This window comes from Xiphias gladius, chromosome 14 (assembly GCF_016859285.1).
Source record: "Xiphias gladius isolate SHS-SW01 ecotype Sanya breed wild chromosome 14, ASM1685928v1, whole genome shotgun sequence".
NCBI lineage: Eukaryota > Metazoa > Chordata > Actinopteri > Istiophoriformes > Xiphiidae > Xiphias > Xiphias gladius.
This window is the reverse complement of record NC_053413.1, coordinates 20,142,461-20,159,451: the sequence shown is the minus strand read 5'-3', so window position 1 is coordinate 20,159,451 and position 16,991 is coordinate 20,142,461. Positions and strand designations below refer to the sequence as shown.

Sequence of the window (16,991 nt, the reverse complement as noted above, 5' to 3'; positions counted from 1 at the left end):
ACTACAAACTAAAAGTAGATTAGTCAAATGTGGATAGAAAATACAGTATTACCATTAATTTTAGGGATGTTATCAAGCTCCAGACATGTTCTATTATACAGTATGTGTATACACTATTTCTGAACTATGTTCATGGAAGTAGCTGAACATTTTGTACACTGCTCTCCATGCAAGGTATTTCCTCTTTGTTACCCGCGGTGTGACGTTTACAAATCAGCTTTTGAGGATCGATAGCAGCAACGTCTTTCTAAACCAATCAGAGGCTGAGTTTGGGTTTGCTCTTTTATCAGAAAACCAATCTCTGAGCGGTGTTGCACGGGAGGGGGCCGGTCTGTATCTGGTTGAGGAAGTCGGGTTGAAGTGAGGTGGGGATGAGAAATCATCATTTAGTTAGCTTGCTGGTTGCTGTTAGCCGCTACCTGGAGCCGACCGCCGATGTGTTATCAGTTTAGTAGCCGAAATTAGTAATTATTTTTCTTTTAACGGGCGCAACGATGACCCTCTGACACCAAGAATGGACATAAGTTAACAATGACGGGGGAGAAAAAGAAGAAAAAGCGGCTGAACCGCAGCATTCTTCTAGCAAAGAAAATTATAATAAAAGATGGAGGAAGTGTGAGTTAAATATTTATTTATCTTCGTTAATTTAGCTTGCCACTGAGCCAAACTGCCTCTCAGGCGCTGAAGTAATTCACTAGCCTCGTTTATTTGATGAAAACGCAGCCGTACAAGGCTGTATTTCATGATTCGTCTACGGCAGGTACCGTTAGTTGGTACCGCCTAGCTAAGTGGCTAACGCAGCTAGCCCCGAACTAGCGTCGGCTAACGTTAGCGGCCTGCGTTAGCCGGCCGTTTACACGTCAGCTCAGCTAACCGCTAGCTGTGTTTTTCTTGATCGACTCTCTTACCACAGTACTCGAGCCACCGTGAATATTACTTTGTCAAACTTAAACTATCACTTAAGGTTAACGGTACCCCACGTTTGTTCGAATCCCGTAAAAATAATAATAATAATAATAATAATACGTGTGACAGTGAGCACTAAGAGGCACGAACTGGGGCTAGGTTAACATTAGCTGACTAGCATATGTGTTTATCGGTGATTGGGGTTATACTTTTACCCTGTTGCAATAAACAGTGTTTAAGACAAGTTTTGTACTACTAATTATATGAGAGACAAAGTGAGCTAACTTACCGGCTAACGAAACAGATCCTTAGTCGATAATGTGCTTTAGATACATAGAGTACTTGGAAATTTTTAGTGTTGCAGCAGCCACTTCACATAACTCTCAAAAACAGTGAGGTAGGCAACAAACAATACAATGAAAGGCAGAATTTTATAAATTACTAAATAGACTAAAAGTATATTAAATATACTAATAGTCCCTTAGCTATACTATGTGCTAAATATACACTGTACAATGGTGGTAATATAGTACAATACACTGTATATTAGAGAAAGTAAGGTTGTTGTATGCACAGAGGTGTACAAACCCTAAAAAATCAGATTAATCTGATATATGAAAGATGTGATACATCATGTGACATATAAATTGGTGAAGGTAAAACATTTTACTTCATACTGGGTTTGGTTAAAAACATGCAAACGCAACATTTACGTAAACACCCCAGGCAAGTGTAAACACAGATTACCACTGCTCAAGTCAACATCAGCTGTTTAGTTTTTAACTGCTGTATATGCTGGCTATTCAGAATATGATTGTGCTGATGTTGGGTTAAATATCAGCCAGGGCCTGTAGTTTCGGACACATTTATACTCCTTTCTCTGGTTAATTGACACCTGTAACACGGCTATGATGAAACCATCCCGTAATGTGATAAAATGCCCTTAACTTGAAGCTTTAAACTTCCTTGATAAACACATCCAGTAGACAACTAAATATCACATTAGGGATTGTAGTTACTTGGATCATTTAGATGGCGGACGTGATAATCATCCCAAATTAGGCTGCTGGCAAAGAGTGAGTATGGCAGGATTGTTATAAATACAGTGAGCAGTGCTGCTTATGTAACCAGTTGGACAGCTATGCCAAACAATGCTGGATATCCATATGAAGGCACACAGAGTTGCAATCATTAGAACAAGAAACTGTGTACACACAGTAATGGTCCTGTCACCCCGACGACAGCCTTGCATCCACACCTGGCTCTATTCCAATGAGATCCTTAATTCAGATCATTGTTTTTGCTTTACTGTATTACTGGCACTAGGTCTGATAACTCAGCCATTAAGATTTCACTTTCAGCATCCAGCAATTGCATCAGTTAGGCTTAGATGCTCACTAGTCAATAGGAAAATGTGATCTCTAAATATGTAGGTGGGTGTTGATTCAATAGAGGGGAAGTTGCAACATCCATATAAGGAGGCAGTTGCAGATTGTTCCTCATTTTCTTCATAAAAGGTAACATAACTTATCATGGAACAAAAGCACAAGAGTTTATCTGATTTGCACCTTAAGCGCTCATACCCAGTCCTGTAGCCTGGTTTTCTGCGATGTTTTCACCTTCTGCACATGGGGAAATGACAAACCACACGCGAAGGGAAACAAGCAGCCAGAGTCTCTGTTAAGTTAGCCCTGGCCTACTTTACAGTTGCCACAATTATCACACCTCGGTGTGTTTCCTGCCAAAGATCCTGCTCAGCATCCACACTCACTTCATCGCATTTTCTCATCACCTTACAGGATTGTATAGATTATTCATTTAAAAATGATTTCTTCTCTTAGAAGTGGGTTTTAGGAGAGTTAAAATGACTGTTTGTGTTTTACTCATTACAGATATAGGTCTGTATTTAGAGTGACCTAGTAAAGTATAGCACAGAATATTCTGTTGTTTTACCTGTTAAATTAAGTAGTATTATTTTAATAAAGAAAACTTTCACTTGTTTTGTTAGTATAACGGATGGTGCAGATGTCATGTAAACAGCTTAACCAGCTATAACAGCTTAATAACTGGATTAATAGAGCTGCGGTGCTTGCAATGCTTTCAAATTACTCTTGTCATGTATGCTTTTTGTATTTGGCGTTTTGATTTTACTAAAGCACAAAGCTCATGTTGTAGAAAGACAAAGTAGTTTGTTGGACAAAGAACTAGCAGAATTGCTTCTGGCTCTGGAAAAAATACCTGTTTTATTTTGTCTGCAGAAATACAACTTTCTTGTTAGAAGTGATGGCAGCAGTTAAAGTTTCAGATAAGGTTCTCTTGAAGATTATCAATGAAGAAGACAGTACCACTTCTGTTATCTCTTTTTGATACAACAAAACTTTACTTACTATGAAGCTGCTCTAGCCTGGTTCCAAACCTCTGAATTGCAACTCACATCTCAAATGTGTTCAGCATTTCAAATAGAGTAATTATATAGTTATTATATAAAATAAAATAAAATATGTTATAATAGACTAAATGAATTAAACGAAATGGCAGCTCAGTCTGATTACCAGTCTAAAGCATCTCAAAACTCAGGTTTATGTGGATCATGTAAAATCCATAATTAACAATTTACCTTAATCTAGTGTTGTGCAATGATCAAATTATTTGTGTATGCAAATGCACTGACTGTTGTATTCTCTGAGTGATTGTTTCTTGTCAGAAAGTTTCAGTAGCTGTATGCAAGAAATACTAATATAAATAGTAGCAATAACAAGTAATAAAGGTCTGTTTGGTGTCTCGTTGAACTCAGACATCAGTACTATAATGGCTAATCAGAATTTTCCTCAGTGCAGTACAGACGTCCAGAGTAAAAAATGAATTTCACATCTACTTTACACACTTTTACTCAACTGTGGGTTGTCTCAAGGGATCAGGATTTATACAGTATCATTAGGCAAATGATGCCTTGAAATAGATTCCAGTTTAAGGTTCGATCTGTCAGTGTGTTACCACTATCATGCACTTTGATGTATGTTGAGATGTTGTTTTGTTGCTTTTCACCTAAACACCTTTCTATCTGTGTGTCTGTCTGTGTCTCCATCCAGCCTCAGGGAATTGGTGAGCCCAGTGTTTACCATGCTGTGGTGGTCATCTTCCTGGAGTTTTTTGCATGGGGTCTCCTCACCACCCCGATGCTCACGGTAAGGCCGTCTACATCCACTCTCACGTAGACACACTGTTATGTAAACTGACACAAGAGTTTGTAGTATATTCATACGCCTACACCTCTCTTTTCTGAAAACCTAGCCAAAGAGTCATATTTCCCATTGACTGGAGTCACACAAGGCCCATCAGTGTCTATGACTAATTGAATCCCTAATCAAATGAGTAAGGCCCTGGGTGACGCAGTTTTGTTTTTTGTTCGCGCGTGTTGGCAGATGTTTGGCCAGGCACTAATGGACTGAGAAATATGAAAAGGGCATCAAACAGTTTTATTGTCTGAACATCAGTTCTTTGTTGAGAAGGCTTATCGGGGGTCACTGGTTTGTGTTGTCAGGCCACAGCACAGATGCCAGGCAAACCCCACCACACATTCACCTCAGTGCACTACAGAGAGGTGTGGTTAAAGTATTTGCTACAGGCAACTCAAACAGCATTATTTAGAAGATTTTCATTCCAAAATGTGACCCTTTTAATTTTGCCACCAGAAAATCATCGGTTACACATCCTCAAAACAAGATCTATTTTGTCAGCAAAGTGTGAAGATGACTCATAACAATGATATGCTTTATTTCATGCAGGCAGGGATCATATACTAATAGTTTTCTCTCTTTTGACATTAGCTATAAATCTTCAGTCAAACCCGGCATTTGTTGAATTCCTGGCCAGTTTCTTTTATCTGCACGCTTTTCTCCACCAACGTAAATTACTTTGTGTAGAAACTGGTATCTCAAACAAATGATGAGCAAACATCTGTGTGCCACATGATGTGATCCAGACAGGCTCATGCCACGAATATTTTTTTCCACCAGTCTCTTGTTTGGAGAGGTGGTTGTGTGTGTAACTGTTAAGCATTAATTCCTGGGGGTTTGTTGCCCTCAAGACCCCGGGGCGGAGGCAGGATTTGCATGTTGGACTAATCAGAAGGCGCCTGAAAATGAGAGGGACTGCTTCACTGCTCCCAATGAGCGCACTGCTTCATTAGTATCCAGCAGCAACAGTCTTCACTGAGCATTCACAGCCTGTGTGTGTTGGGTAACTGACTCCCAGAGGAACAGAGGGGATTTTAGCCATGCCATGAGCTTCCCCTCTGTATCCCTGAACAATAACCAGATCCTGTTGTTCAGTCTCGGTCAAGCTCAACATGTCCCAAATTACACTAAAGCTTCGTGTTCCCACACCGGTGTCATTGACACCTACACGCAGTACTTGCTGTTCACTGACAGTATGGACTTTGAACCGAACATCCCATGGATTTTTAACCATCTAAACACCCTCCTTCCCCATTGTGCATTCCGACAAAGATAAAGTGATGTAGGAAGACAGTGTATGGCTGGCGGGTCCTTTTATATGGTCCTTTATATCAGGGTTCTCTGGTCTCTGTGGCTACATTAAATCTGACTGTTTCACAATCATATTGACTAAAAAAAATTAAAAATAAATGTTCACCCTCAACAAGGCAGAGTGAAATGAACAGTGTGTAAAAAAAGTAAAAGTACTCAGTCATCCAGTCTGACGATAACCATGAATGACGCCTGTAACTATGACAACACTTGGTACAGACTAAAATTGGCAACTTCATCAGCTTTACAAAGTATTTGAGCTCACTTGACCTGTCAGGGGTTCACAAAACAACACCAACTTTATAGTCTTTGCCTCCTGACAAATATTTTACTTTGAAATGTGTTAGTGCTTTTAGTGTAGACAACTTTTTTCCCCAGAACACAAAACTGGTTGGGCACAACTCTTGCGGAAATACACTGACTGGGCTGAAAATACAGTGTGTTTTAAATTCAAACTCAGATTGTCTAGAGGCAGCTGAAAAAATGTAGGTATTCCATTGCCTCCACAGTTATGACCAAAGACTATATGTGAAATTGACAGGATTTAGAACTCGCATGAGGAATGCCGGTCATGTTTATATGCAGAGTGATTGCAGCATGCAACTCAGTTTAATGGTTCTCAACATGTGGGTCAAAGTCCTGTGATTTTGTAAATAGTAAATACAATATTTGTATGTTTTCATACAGTGAAAATTTGCAGTGTCTGGTTTTCTGCCATAGGCCTCAATGATTGAATTTATGTTTTTACTTTCTTAATTTCACCCCTCTGTCAGTTGTTAAATTAGTAGATGTTTGTTCAGTGCACTAGTCACTACTCACAATAGTTTGACACTGAAAAGTACATAAACCACTGAAGGTCACTGTTTGAAACATGATGCAGATTGGATGGTTTCATCAGGTGTTATCTGTGTTTGTTCTCCAGGTATTACACCAAACATTCCCCCAACACACATTCCTGATGAATGGGCTTATTCATGGTGTAAAGGTAAGCAGACAACACTTCACACAAACAGTAAAAAACTAGGTTCAGTCTCTCATGCCGGATCATTGTTCACAAGGAATAAAGACGCAATAACATGTTTTTATTTTTGCTCTCTTTATACTTCAGTAATTTTGGAAAGTTTTTTGGGATTAATTTAAATATTAAATGTACATAGCAATACAGTAAGGCACACCAGCAGCCATGTGCTTTTTGTGTGTAAAGGACTACATGTGCTGTAAACTAATATCCGTCTTCAGCTCTGCATGTTCTTCTTGCTTTGCCCTTGGAAGATTTGCCGAGCATGTGTGCTCTTGTTCAGCGACGCCCTGGTTGACACCAAATCAGTTACATGTTAACACCTACAAGCTGTCCAGTAACCATAGCAGGTTCCCCAGCTGGCCACAGAATAGCTCAGCTGAAGCACCTTTCAAGGGTGAAGTACCTCAAGTGCACCCTGACAGTAGTTATTCAGGGGAGAAAGTGTGTCTAAAGATAGTTGGAGAGGACATCCTGTAATTATTTTAGATTGTCTGGTTTAATGTGATCAGAAACGTTGTAGTGTCAACACAACAAACTTGTTAATTAGGGATCTAGATATAATTACTTGGCAACCAACAGGAAATGCTCTGGGTTGATAAATTTGAGTGACCATCGGAAACCATTGGTAATGACTATTATTTGTTTTGTCCAGGCCAAAAAAGAAACACGTTTCTCATGCTGATGAAAAATTTTGTGGTTTCCGGGAAAACAAACCATTATTAAAAAACAGTAAACAATTTTCTTCTCTTAACAAGATAACATTTTAAAGATCTCTGTTCTCACCACGTGTCAATCAGGATGTCTCTCAGAGATTTTACTTCAGACCATGTGCTTCGATATTTTCTTGTTTTCTCAGGGTCAGATTAGGACAATCTTTTCTTTGCAGTGTGAGAGCTACAATACCTTGAATATACCAGATTTCACAAGCCATAATACAGGACCTTCATTTGCACGAATAGAAATAATAGTAAAGGTATTGGTTTCCTTTGTTACTGAGGCTTTAGAGGACAAACTCAGCAGCCACAGCTAAAATTGGTGAGCTTTTAAAGATGTGTGACTGGGGTTAATTTTCCACATGACTGTTAGTTATATAAGTAGAATCGTGCATAGACTGTAGTTTGGCTTTGTACATGGCCTTCTACCAAACTGCAAGTTTCAGAATTGACTGTGTTGACACAATTTGTTTCTCACAGTCCCTTTGGATCTTTGAGTTGTAACTTCATTCAGGTTATTCAGTTACAGCTCTCTGCTCAACAAATAATTTGTTCGTATTGTTTTCCCATGTCCTCCTCCATCTCCCCCTACCCCAGGGCCTATTATCATTTCTGAGTGCTCCACTGATTGGAGCGTTGTCAGATGTATGGGGACGCAAGTCTTTCCTACTGCTAACGGTTTTCTTCACCTGCGCGCCCATTCCACTGATGAAGATCAGCCCATGGTGAGTGCAAACACACAAGTTAAACCTCTCATTGTTTTGGGGGGTTTTGGTACATTATGTGGTACAAAATGCATAAATACAACTAAATAAAGGAGTGATTAAACATAATTTTGACAGTCAGTAAATAGAAAGAAAGAAAGAAAAACAAAAAAAGGATGCCATAGGATGTCTTTATGTATTATCAACAACAGATCATTAGCTTACCTTATTGAAATAGTCTATGAAAGGTTACAAAATTAAATAAAACTTGTTTATATTCCCTCTCGGTGAAAATAACATTTTTTTCTAGCTTGAGGTGCCCCATCACATCTCTTACCAGGGCTAAGTGGGTTGGTGGGTTCCTCTGCTTCCAGTTTAATAGAATCAGTGTACGCGCTAACAATGTTACAAGAGAAATCAAATTATATTGGTTATTTGACACCTCGATATTAAAAGCTTTAACCCTGAACTTAGCCATAGCTAACATTATTTGGGCATTTCCAAAACCTACTGCATGTGCTAATGAGGCAGGTGTCTGTCCACATCAGTCACAGGTCCGGTTAAAGAAGGCAACATCTTAGACTAGGCTTTTTTTTTTTTAATGTAAAAGGTGAAGGCTTGACCTGTGCTTGCTGAAACACTTTGGATTATAATGCATTATAATAAGACAACAAAAAAACACTACAGCCCCGTAAATTACAAACATAATAAAGTTGTATTGAAGTACATTAGAGTCTAAAGAGGTTTAGCTTTAATCATATTAGTTTGCCTGTGCTGACAAGCCAAATTTCTTTCAGGTGGTACTTTGCAGTCATCTCCATGTCCGGCGTCTTTGCCGTCACCTTCTCTGTGATCTTTGCCTATGTGGCTGACATCACGCAGGAGCATGAGAGGAGCACAGCATACGGTTTGGTAAGGAGATGGCTGACCAAAACTGATTGATGAACATTACCAGAATGATTATTATCGAAGAATTATCACAATATTTGTAACACTTTTCAAAACTCTTGACCAAAAGTGCTTGACCAAATAATCGATAGTCAGAGAGAGAAAAATAAAAGCAGCATTACTATGGAGGCCAGTAACAGTATATTTCGGGAAAAAAAAAAAAAAAAAAGAGAGAACTCCATGAAAGGAAACATCTATCACTTCATGTTTTGCTCACCTCAGCTCTGCTACACCCTCCCTCCAGGTATCAGCTACCTTTGCAGCCAGCCTGGTTACCAGCCCGGCCATCGGAGCCTACCTGTCTGTGGCCTACGGTGACACCTTGGTGGTGATCCTGGCCACGGCCATTGCCCTGCTCGACATCTGCTTCATCCTTGTGGCGGTACCAGAGTCGCTGCCAGAGAAGATGAGGCCAGCATCGTGGGGCGCACCGATCTCCTGGGAACAGGCAGACCCCTTCGCTGTGAGTTAAAACCCAATAATCTTGATTGATCGTTTTTCATTACTTATGACCCAGCTCAGTATTGTGCACTGGTTATGTCCACCCAAACGGTAGTTGATTGCTGTGTGTTTTATCAGTTATGATTGTTTTTGGTTTGAATAAAAACATGTTTAAGGTTAAGCTATTGAACTGTGTAGCTGAATGTTTTCTGTCAAGGAATGAGCCTCATGCTGGGAACACACTTAATGGTGCTGCAAGTTATGTACAAGGGCAGGTAGCTCACAGACAAATGTCTTAAAGACTCAGAAAAAAAATAAATTTATCTTCATGTCTGTTGTGGTAGCATTTGTGTCTTAGTCTGTGTGTAGATCTGATCTCCTTGCTGCCTGCATTTACATACTGACAAAGAAAATTAGATTTATGTGAAAGTGTCAAAATCCCTAAAGGATATGTTCAGTTTTTCAAGACTGTCTTAAAACAATAGTCAGTTGCCACGTATGTACATTAGAACAGATTTTGCTCGCTGTAAATGTCTCCTGTTCAAACTGGCCATGTCTCGTATCACAATCCTTTGAAGGATGTTAGAGGGAATTTTTAAATGGCCTGTAGGAACAGGAGGAATTTTTAAACCTATCCTTTAATCCAGAGTTGATATCAGTACAACCCATGGTGGAGATAGTTGGTTAGTTAGTTAGTTTGTTATAAATATAGCGTATATACAAATTTAAGTTTTATTTGCATACTTACCCTCATCACCTTAACAGTTACAATATTAATGGTGATTATGCCTTTGTTCCTCAAGGCTTATTAAATAATAAACCTGGTCAAGTCAGCACATCAAAAGTGCCACTGATATTGTACATGTTTTAAGTTCTTGCATGAAGTTAAATTATTTTCTCTGTTTTCTTGCCAAGTCTCTGCGTAAAGTGGGACAGGACTCCACGGTGCTGCTCATCTGTATTACAGTGTTTCTCTCCTACCTCCCCGAGGCCGGCCAGTACTCAAGCTTCTTCCTCTATCTCAGACAGGTAACACTCTGCTCTCCCTGCTTGTACTTTTATCAGAAAGGCCACAAAAACAATTGATTTGTGTATTTCACACACAAATATTATATTTAACATACATATCTGGAATCTAGGATATTGCTTTTAGGGTAAAGGTTTTGTTTCTTAAACAGGACAGTATAATTCAGGATTAATATGTGGCTTTTGTATGTGACAGCATTATATTTTTGCCATTTGTGTTGCAAATAAAGGCTGAAATTGCTACTGGAAAGCCCAGGGAATAATCTCGGTACAGCTGAGGGATATTTGCCGAGCACACACTCTCACCTACATTGCTTTAAGATTGGATCAGCAGGTTTGCTGAGCAGCCTGTTTCAGTGCAGGAATAAGTAGAGCCTATTCATTAAATGTTTCAGCAAAATGCTACCACAGGAAAACCAGTGCATTTGAAAACAGAAGTAGCCAGAAATGGACATTTCAGATACTTATTTATAGACCAGTAGCATCTGGAAGCAGCTGGCAGTTCTGGGATGGACTGACAAGGTGTGATCTCCCCCTTTTTCCAAACTGCTTGAACTGAGGATTGTTAAGTTTGTGTAAACAATGTCAGATGAACCAGTCAGGCAAGTCTGACACACACACACACACACACACACACACACACACACACACACACACACACACACACACACACACACACACACACACACACACACACACACACACACACACACACACACAGGTCTTATACCCCTCTTCTACCATTTTGAAAAAGACAGCAAAGTAGCTCTGGAGCGTTGGGGCAAACATTACTCAACACAGCCTCATGTCCTCTTTATGCCAAAATCGCTTTATAATATATCTCTCCCTATTCATTGTCATAAATTATACACAATTCACACCGGCTGCCAGTTCCCGCTGCTGCGTGTATTGAAGGAAATAAAGGGCAACATATCTGACCTAAATACACCAGAGAAAACAAGGGGAGGAAAAAGAGCAGCACTATTTGGCCACAAACAAACAAACCACAAACCCCCTTTTTCCATTGTGTTCTCTGGTTTTTAAGAGAGTGAAAAATGATTAAGGCTTCTGGTTTCTGGCTTTTCTTGTCTTTGGGTGAACAGTCATGTCCTAACCTGTGTTATCATAACACACTCTCCTCCTCAGGTCATAGGCTTTTCATCAGAGACAGTGGCTGCCTTTATCGCTGTAGTGGGGATCCTCTCAATACTAGCTCAGGTACTGGAAAAAATACTTCTGGTTTAGACTTTGTAATACTGAGCCATCCGCTCCTTATGTGTTGATTTTTTTAAGTATTTTTATGCTGCTTAATCTTTTTTATTGAGAATTTCCTTTATCGATAAAATAACAGAAAATAGTGAAAAAGTGAAAAATATTGTTGCAGATAGACTCAAGGTTGATACGAAAGTTTTTTAAATTATTTGCTAAAATACTTAATGCCTCCTTTGGGGCTGTCTTGTATAACCTGTGTGCTTTATTGCCTTAGACGGTGGTGTTGGGGATCCTGATGCGTTCAATAGGAAATAAGAACACAATTCTGCTCGGCCTCGGCTTCCAGATCCTCCAGCTGGCATGGTACGGCTTCGGCTCCCAGCCCTGGTCAGTAATTCCTACACCTTTTTTCTGGCGCACACACAAATTTCCATTACAGGAAGATTGTGTGACAAAAGAGCTGTTTTGAATTGGGACTGGTTGAAATTTTTAAAGAATCCCGGATTCATTAAAAAATATGCTTTTTTTTATTTCTGAAAGCAACGTTGGGACCTTTTACGCTTCCATCTCCACCACTAGTTACTTATATATGTAGTTTGTCTAATGTGACATAGCCTTTCTTGCAGCATGGTGCGAAATCCTAGTCATGATATCTTAACCATTTATGACTAATGTTTATGGCAGCCAAATCTAATTTGTTCTTTTGCTTTCATTGTATTTTTGGTTTCATTTTTTTTTTTTTTTACTCAAATAATTTGCAAAGAACCTGAATCAATAAAATGTGCACAATACTTAAACCCTATGTGGTTCAGGTCCCATCCCCCAGTAAACAGGTACAGATGCTGCTATTATTTCCGCAATAGAATTTGATCCAAAATTATTAAAATACTACATTTCAATGCTGTTTTTCACTAACATTTCCCTGTTAGTGTCGATTGTTGTTGTTGTAATCCCCTGACAAACCACTAGAGGAGAGCATACCCTAAATCAATGATACTGTCACCAGCAGAGTTGATGATTTCTTGTGAGTAGTAACATATGCATTTTATATGTTTAAACTTGCAGTGCCTTTCAGAAAATGATTTTGAAAGGGAAAATCAGTAGTACGTGTAATGTTTTTATGTGTTCATTCACTTAAAACCATAAATATGCATAAAGGTTCTTTTACCAAACAAACCCCCATACCCACTGACACAGGTCACATTTTCAGTTTCATTTCTCCTGAAGTGAGATCATAACAGCTTAATCAGTTTCTCTTGTTGTTTTGGCCTGGAGGCCAAGGCAGAGCAACCACAATATCTACTGATTCTAAAAGAAAACATTCACAACGTTTCTCCTTGTGGCTCCTCTTTCCTTTGGTCAATACCCTGGAAATTAGGTTAAATAAAGGTCAAGTAAACTGTATTATATTAGTATATTAAGATAATACTCCTTTCTGTGTTCACAAAAAAGGTGTAAAAAAAAAAAAAAAAAGGGAAATAGGAAGTACAGCATAATCTAAAATTATCTTTGACATTTTGGACTTTGGAGGCTCAGTCACTGCTTATTATTTATTGAGATGGTTTATTTTTAAGCTTAGGGCTTTAACGTTATTGGGAATAATGACCTTTAACTAACCGTCAAGGAGCTGTATAAAGCCAATTTTTGAAAGCTTAAATAAAATTTAGTTTGTATCCTTAAGAAATGTGTGTTGTTGGTTGTAGGATGATGTGGGCAGCTGGAGCAGTTGCGGCCATGTCCAGCATCACTTTCCCTGCCATCAGCGCCATTGTGTCCCGTAATGCAGACCCAGACCAACAAGGTGAGTTTCTCAACTGTTGGCATATGTTTGTCGCGCTGAAAATGGCTGCCAATATAATACCAAAAGAAAACTTGGTCAGCATCTGAAATTGAGGAGAATAAAAAGGGTTTTCTCCAAACCCCTGTTTTTCTACTTAATAAAATAAACAGATATGTCATAACTTAGTTTAATTACTGCTTAAATTATCAAATATGTAATCACAGTATATAGCCCCATTCGGATAGGAGAGGTGGGGAATGAAATGTTCTCCCCAGTAATTGAAATGTATTATTTTGACCTTTGGGAAATTACTGGATGGTCTGTAATAGGCATGGACATTGAGCAGGACAAAGCCAAAAGCCTCCACATGGGGACATAGGGGAGTTGAAGGGGAGGCAAAGATACTCCATGAGGTGAATCTGAGACAAAAATCTTTCTTCTGAGTCATAACTCAGTCAAATCCTTTAAAACACACATTGATATCATTCAGTGTGACTTACACTTCCAGGGGATATTAATATCTCCGATGTCAATGGTAAATAAACATCCATAAGTCCGCTTAGAAATTAGAGAAAAGAAGACACTCCAGAACTCGCCTGAGAATCATCACATTAAGTTTTCTTCAGTATCAAAGTAACTGAGTGATATTTGTCTGTACATCCATACATACATTGCAAATAGGAACTGTTAATAACTAATTTGGCATAATTTTAATGTTACCAATTCGCCAGAATGTAAACAAATATAGGCTAATAATAAAAATTTTTTTAAAAGGCTCAAAAGAGAATACCAGTACATACCTGTACCTGACATAGAAGAACAAGCAGCTCTTGCCACAGAAAAAACTCAGAGATACAAGGACAAAATACAAATTACAAGAACATCGCGCCACACAGGATCTAGATTACAGGAGGACCAACGAGTTTGCCAAAAACCAGCAGGTAAATGTGGCTGTTATTGTTGAGTCGGATAGGGGATTAAAATCACTGACCAGCACAGGTAATGTTAAAATCGCCCCACCACCCATAGAGAAATAAGTCCAGTCCAAATGGGGCTAGGAAGACTAGAAATTAGACCCCACATGCAATGCCAAATTATTAATTTTTTTATATATTTTTTAAATTATTACTCTTGGTGCAAGACACACATTTTGGTCAGTACGTAAAAAGTACCCAGCCCTTTCCATTTGTTGACATAAGTGGCATCCGTGTTCAAGCATTGCAGACTTAATATTTTAAAAAGAGGTAGTACACATATCTGTAACTGTTACCTACTCGTAGCTTTGGTGGTCCTCCTTAATCAAGTGGAACTCCATGTGAATCTGAAAGGTGCCTCCAACAATTAAAAACAAATGTTAAAACGTGAATCTGTTTAAATGTTGTTTGCTGCTACATACCTGTATGTCGGAAAATTGATGTCTTGGTGCTAGCTGAGAGGGAACTGACGCATTCAGGTTATGTTGTGTGCTTTGCAAAATAAGACAAATTCTTGTGTATTTATTTGCCTGACAAATAACATTAATTCTCATTCATACTGAATAATAAAATGTGGCACCTAATTAGAGATTTTCCTGACAGTGTTTATGGTTGTCATCTGTTTGTTTGTAGGTGTTGTCCAGGGGATGATTACAGGAATTCGGGGCCTCTGTAACGGTTTGGGCCCTGCTCTTTATGGTTTCGTGTTCTACTTGTTCCACGTGGAGCTGACTGACACAGATGGCTCTGAGAAAGGTGGCAAACCCAACATGGCCAACCCCACTGATGAGGTGAACATTCACGAAAAATGGCATTTAAGGCATTTGCACAATACAAAGAATAGGTTGCACATATGGTGGCTGTACTTAAACTAAATATTTCTTGTCCCCTCCTCAGAGTGCCATCATCCCAGGTCCTCCCTTCCTGTTTGGTGCATGCTCAGTTTTGCTGTCTCTGCTGGTCGCCCTGTTTATCCCGGAGCACACGGGGCCTGGCATGAGGCCCGGCTCCTACAAGAAGCACAGCAATGGGGCACAGAGTCACTCCCATAGCCCCCAGGGCAGTGGGGCAGAGGGCAAGGAGCCTCTGCTAGAGGACAGCAGTGTATAACCTCAGCTAAGGAGGGCAGACACCCTCACTCCACCCCAAAACCCCTGCACACATGGACAGATACACACTTTTTACCACATGGACACACTCGCACCTCAGGCACACATCAGAGTCAAGTGCCGTGAAGAGGTGTCTGTGTATTTGTGTCCACAGCACAAAAGTGGGCACTCGTTCCTTAGCAGCCCTTTTCTTTTTTTAAAAGCAGGGTATTGTGAGGACTCTCTAAAGACCCTGTATGAAGAGAGTGTGTTGACTATTTTTTCGGGCTGCAGTGGAAAGGCGTGTGACTTCGCTGAGCTGGACTCTATTCCTTGGTTTCTATAAAGCAGTAACAGAGTGGAGCATACAGCAGCCCCCCCACACACGCACACACACACACACAAACACACCTCCCCTCCCCACCCCACCCCACCCCACCCCGGTGCAAAACAGAGCCGAAATGATTTGGTTTAGAGTGTGAGTGGGGTGTGTCCCAAATGTTACCAAATCCCTGTGTAATTCTTCCTATTCCTCTGTGGCCAGGGAAGTGGCAACTTTGTCTGTTTGTCAAACGAAAAGTGTAACAAACAGTTAGTTGAGCGCTCGTCTCACGGTCTTTCACAAGTTAACTTCAGTTCTGATGCGACTGCGTCTCTGTTAAAGCATCAAAGAAGGGAACACAGTTCTTCCTCTGTATGCATAGCAGGGAAGCACAGCAACTGTATACATGTGAGAGGTGTCTCTGCAAACCAGTGTTGGGGAGGCGCTGCCATTCTCCATTAGGATGGGTCGACCAGTTTGCGTATAAAAAGCTTCGAAAGACCACACTTTGTTTAAATATCACATTTCTTACAGAGAGAAGTGTGCAACTGAGACCACTTTATTAGCTGAAACTGTTTTTCAATGTTTACTTGCCATTATGTAGATTAGTAATACAGTTTGGGTTGTATATTTTTCTCTGTTCAAACTGAAGGCTAGTGCTTCAAGTTTTTATTCAAGAAACAAACGTTGCCTTGAAGTGACTTAAGATAAATGAATATATATATATATAATATAAAAAAATAGACATTACGTAACCTGTATGAAGACCGAGGTCTGAGAAGGCTCTGTAATCTTGCGCTATCGCTCCCATCGGAGCCGTTACACACTTTTTATTCCTTTTCCATTCATGTCCTTCCTGTTACTTAGTTTGCTGACATCTATCACCAACCAGGGTTAAGGCTTACAGAACCATGGTTTTCTTTTAAAAGCCTCTGGATCATTATGAGCTAGAGTGCTGCTGTCAGCATGTCAGTGTTGGCACTGACTGTTAATACGGAGACTTTGAATTAATATCATTAGGTTCAACAAAATATCAGTGATGCTGTTGCAGTGGAAAATTCAAAGGTTAAGTGTGATGTAATGTGGGTAAAGATTTCGACAGGGGTAATTGGATATGAATTATAAAACGGTTTCAGATAATCCCTGACATTTAAGATGTCATACAAACAGTCATTACAAGGCACAGCACATCTCTCAAACAATGACTAGCAACAGATGGTAGAAATTTTAGATGTGAAGCACCTCATGGAACTGGCCTGTAACTCTCACTCGCTTTTAGCAGGCTGCAGATTGTCCACAAGGGGGCGCT

At 39.7% G+C, this 16,991-nt stretch overlaps 1 protein-coding gene across 1 annotated transcript; it reads left to right on the top strand.

Moving 5' to 3' along the window:
• Positions 1–319: 319 nt before the first annotated feature.
• Positions 320–15,786, top strand: mfsd14a2 (major facilitator superfamily domain containing 14A2). Its single transcript, XM_040144587.1, has 12 exons — positions 320–615; positions 3,996–4,091; positions 6,376–6,438; positions 7,785–7,912; positions 8,689–8,803; positions 9,084–9,302; positions 10,196–10,309; positions 11,453–11,524; positions 11,793–11,905; positions 13,222–13,319; positions 14,906–15,063; positions 15,170–15,786. The coding sequence occupies exons 1-12, from the start codon at positions 532–534 to the stop codon at positions 15,380–15,382; spliced, it is 1,473 nt and encodes a 490-aa protein (XP_040000521.1). The 5' UTR covers positions 320–531; the 3' UTR covers positions 15,383–15,786.
• The last annotated feature ends 1,205 nt before the right edge of the window (positions 15,787–16,991 follow it).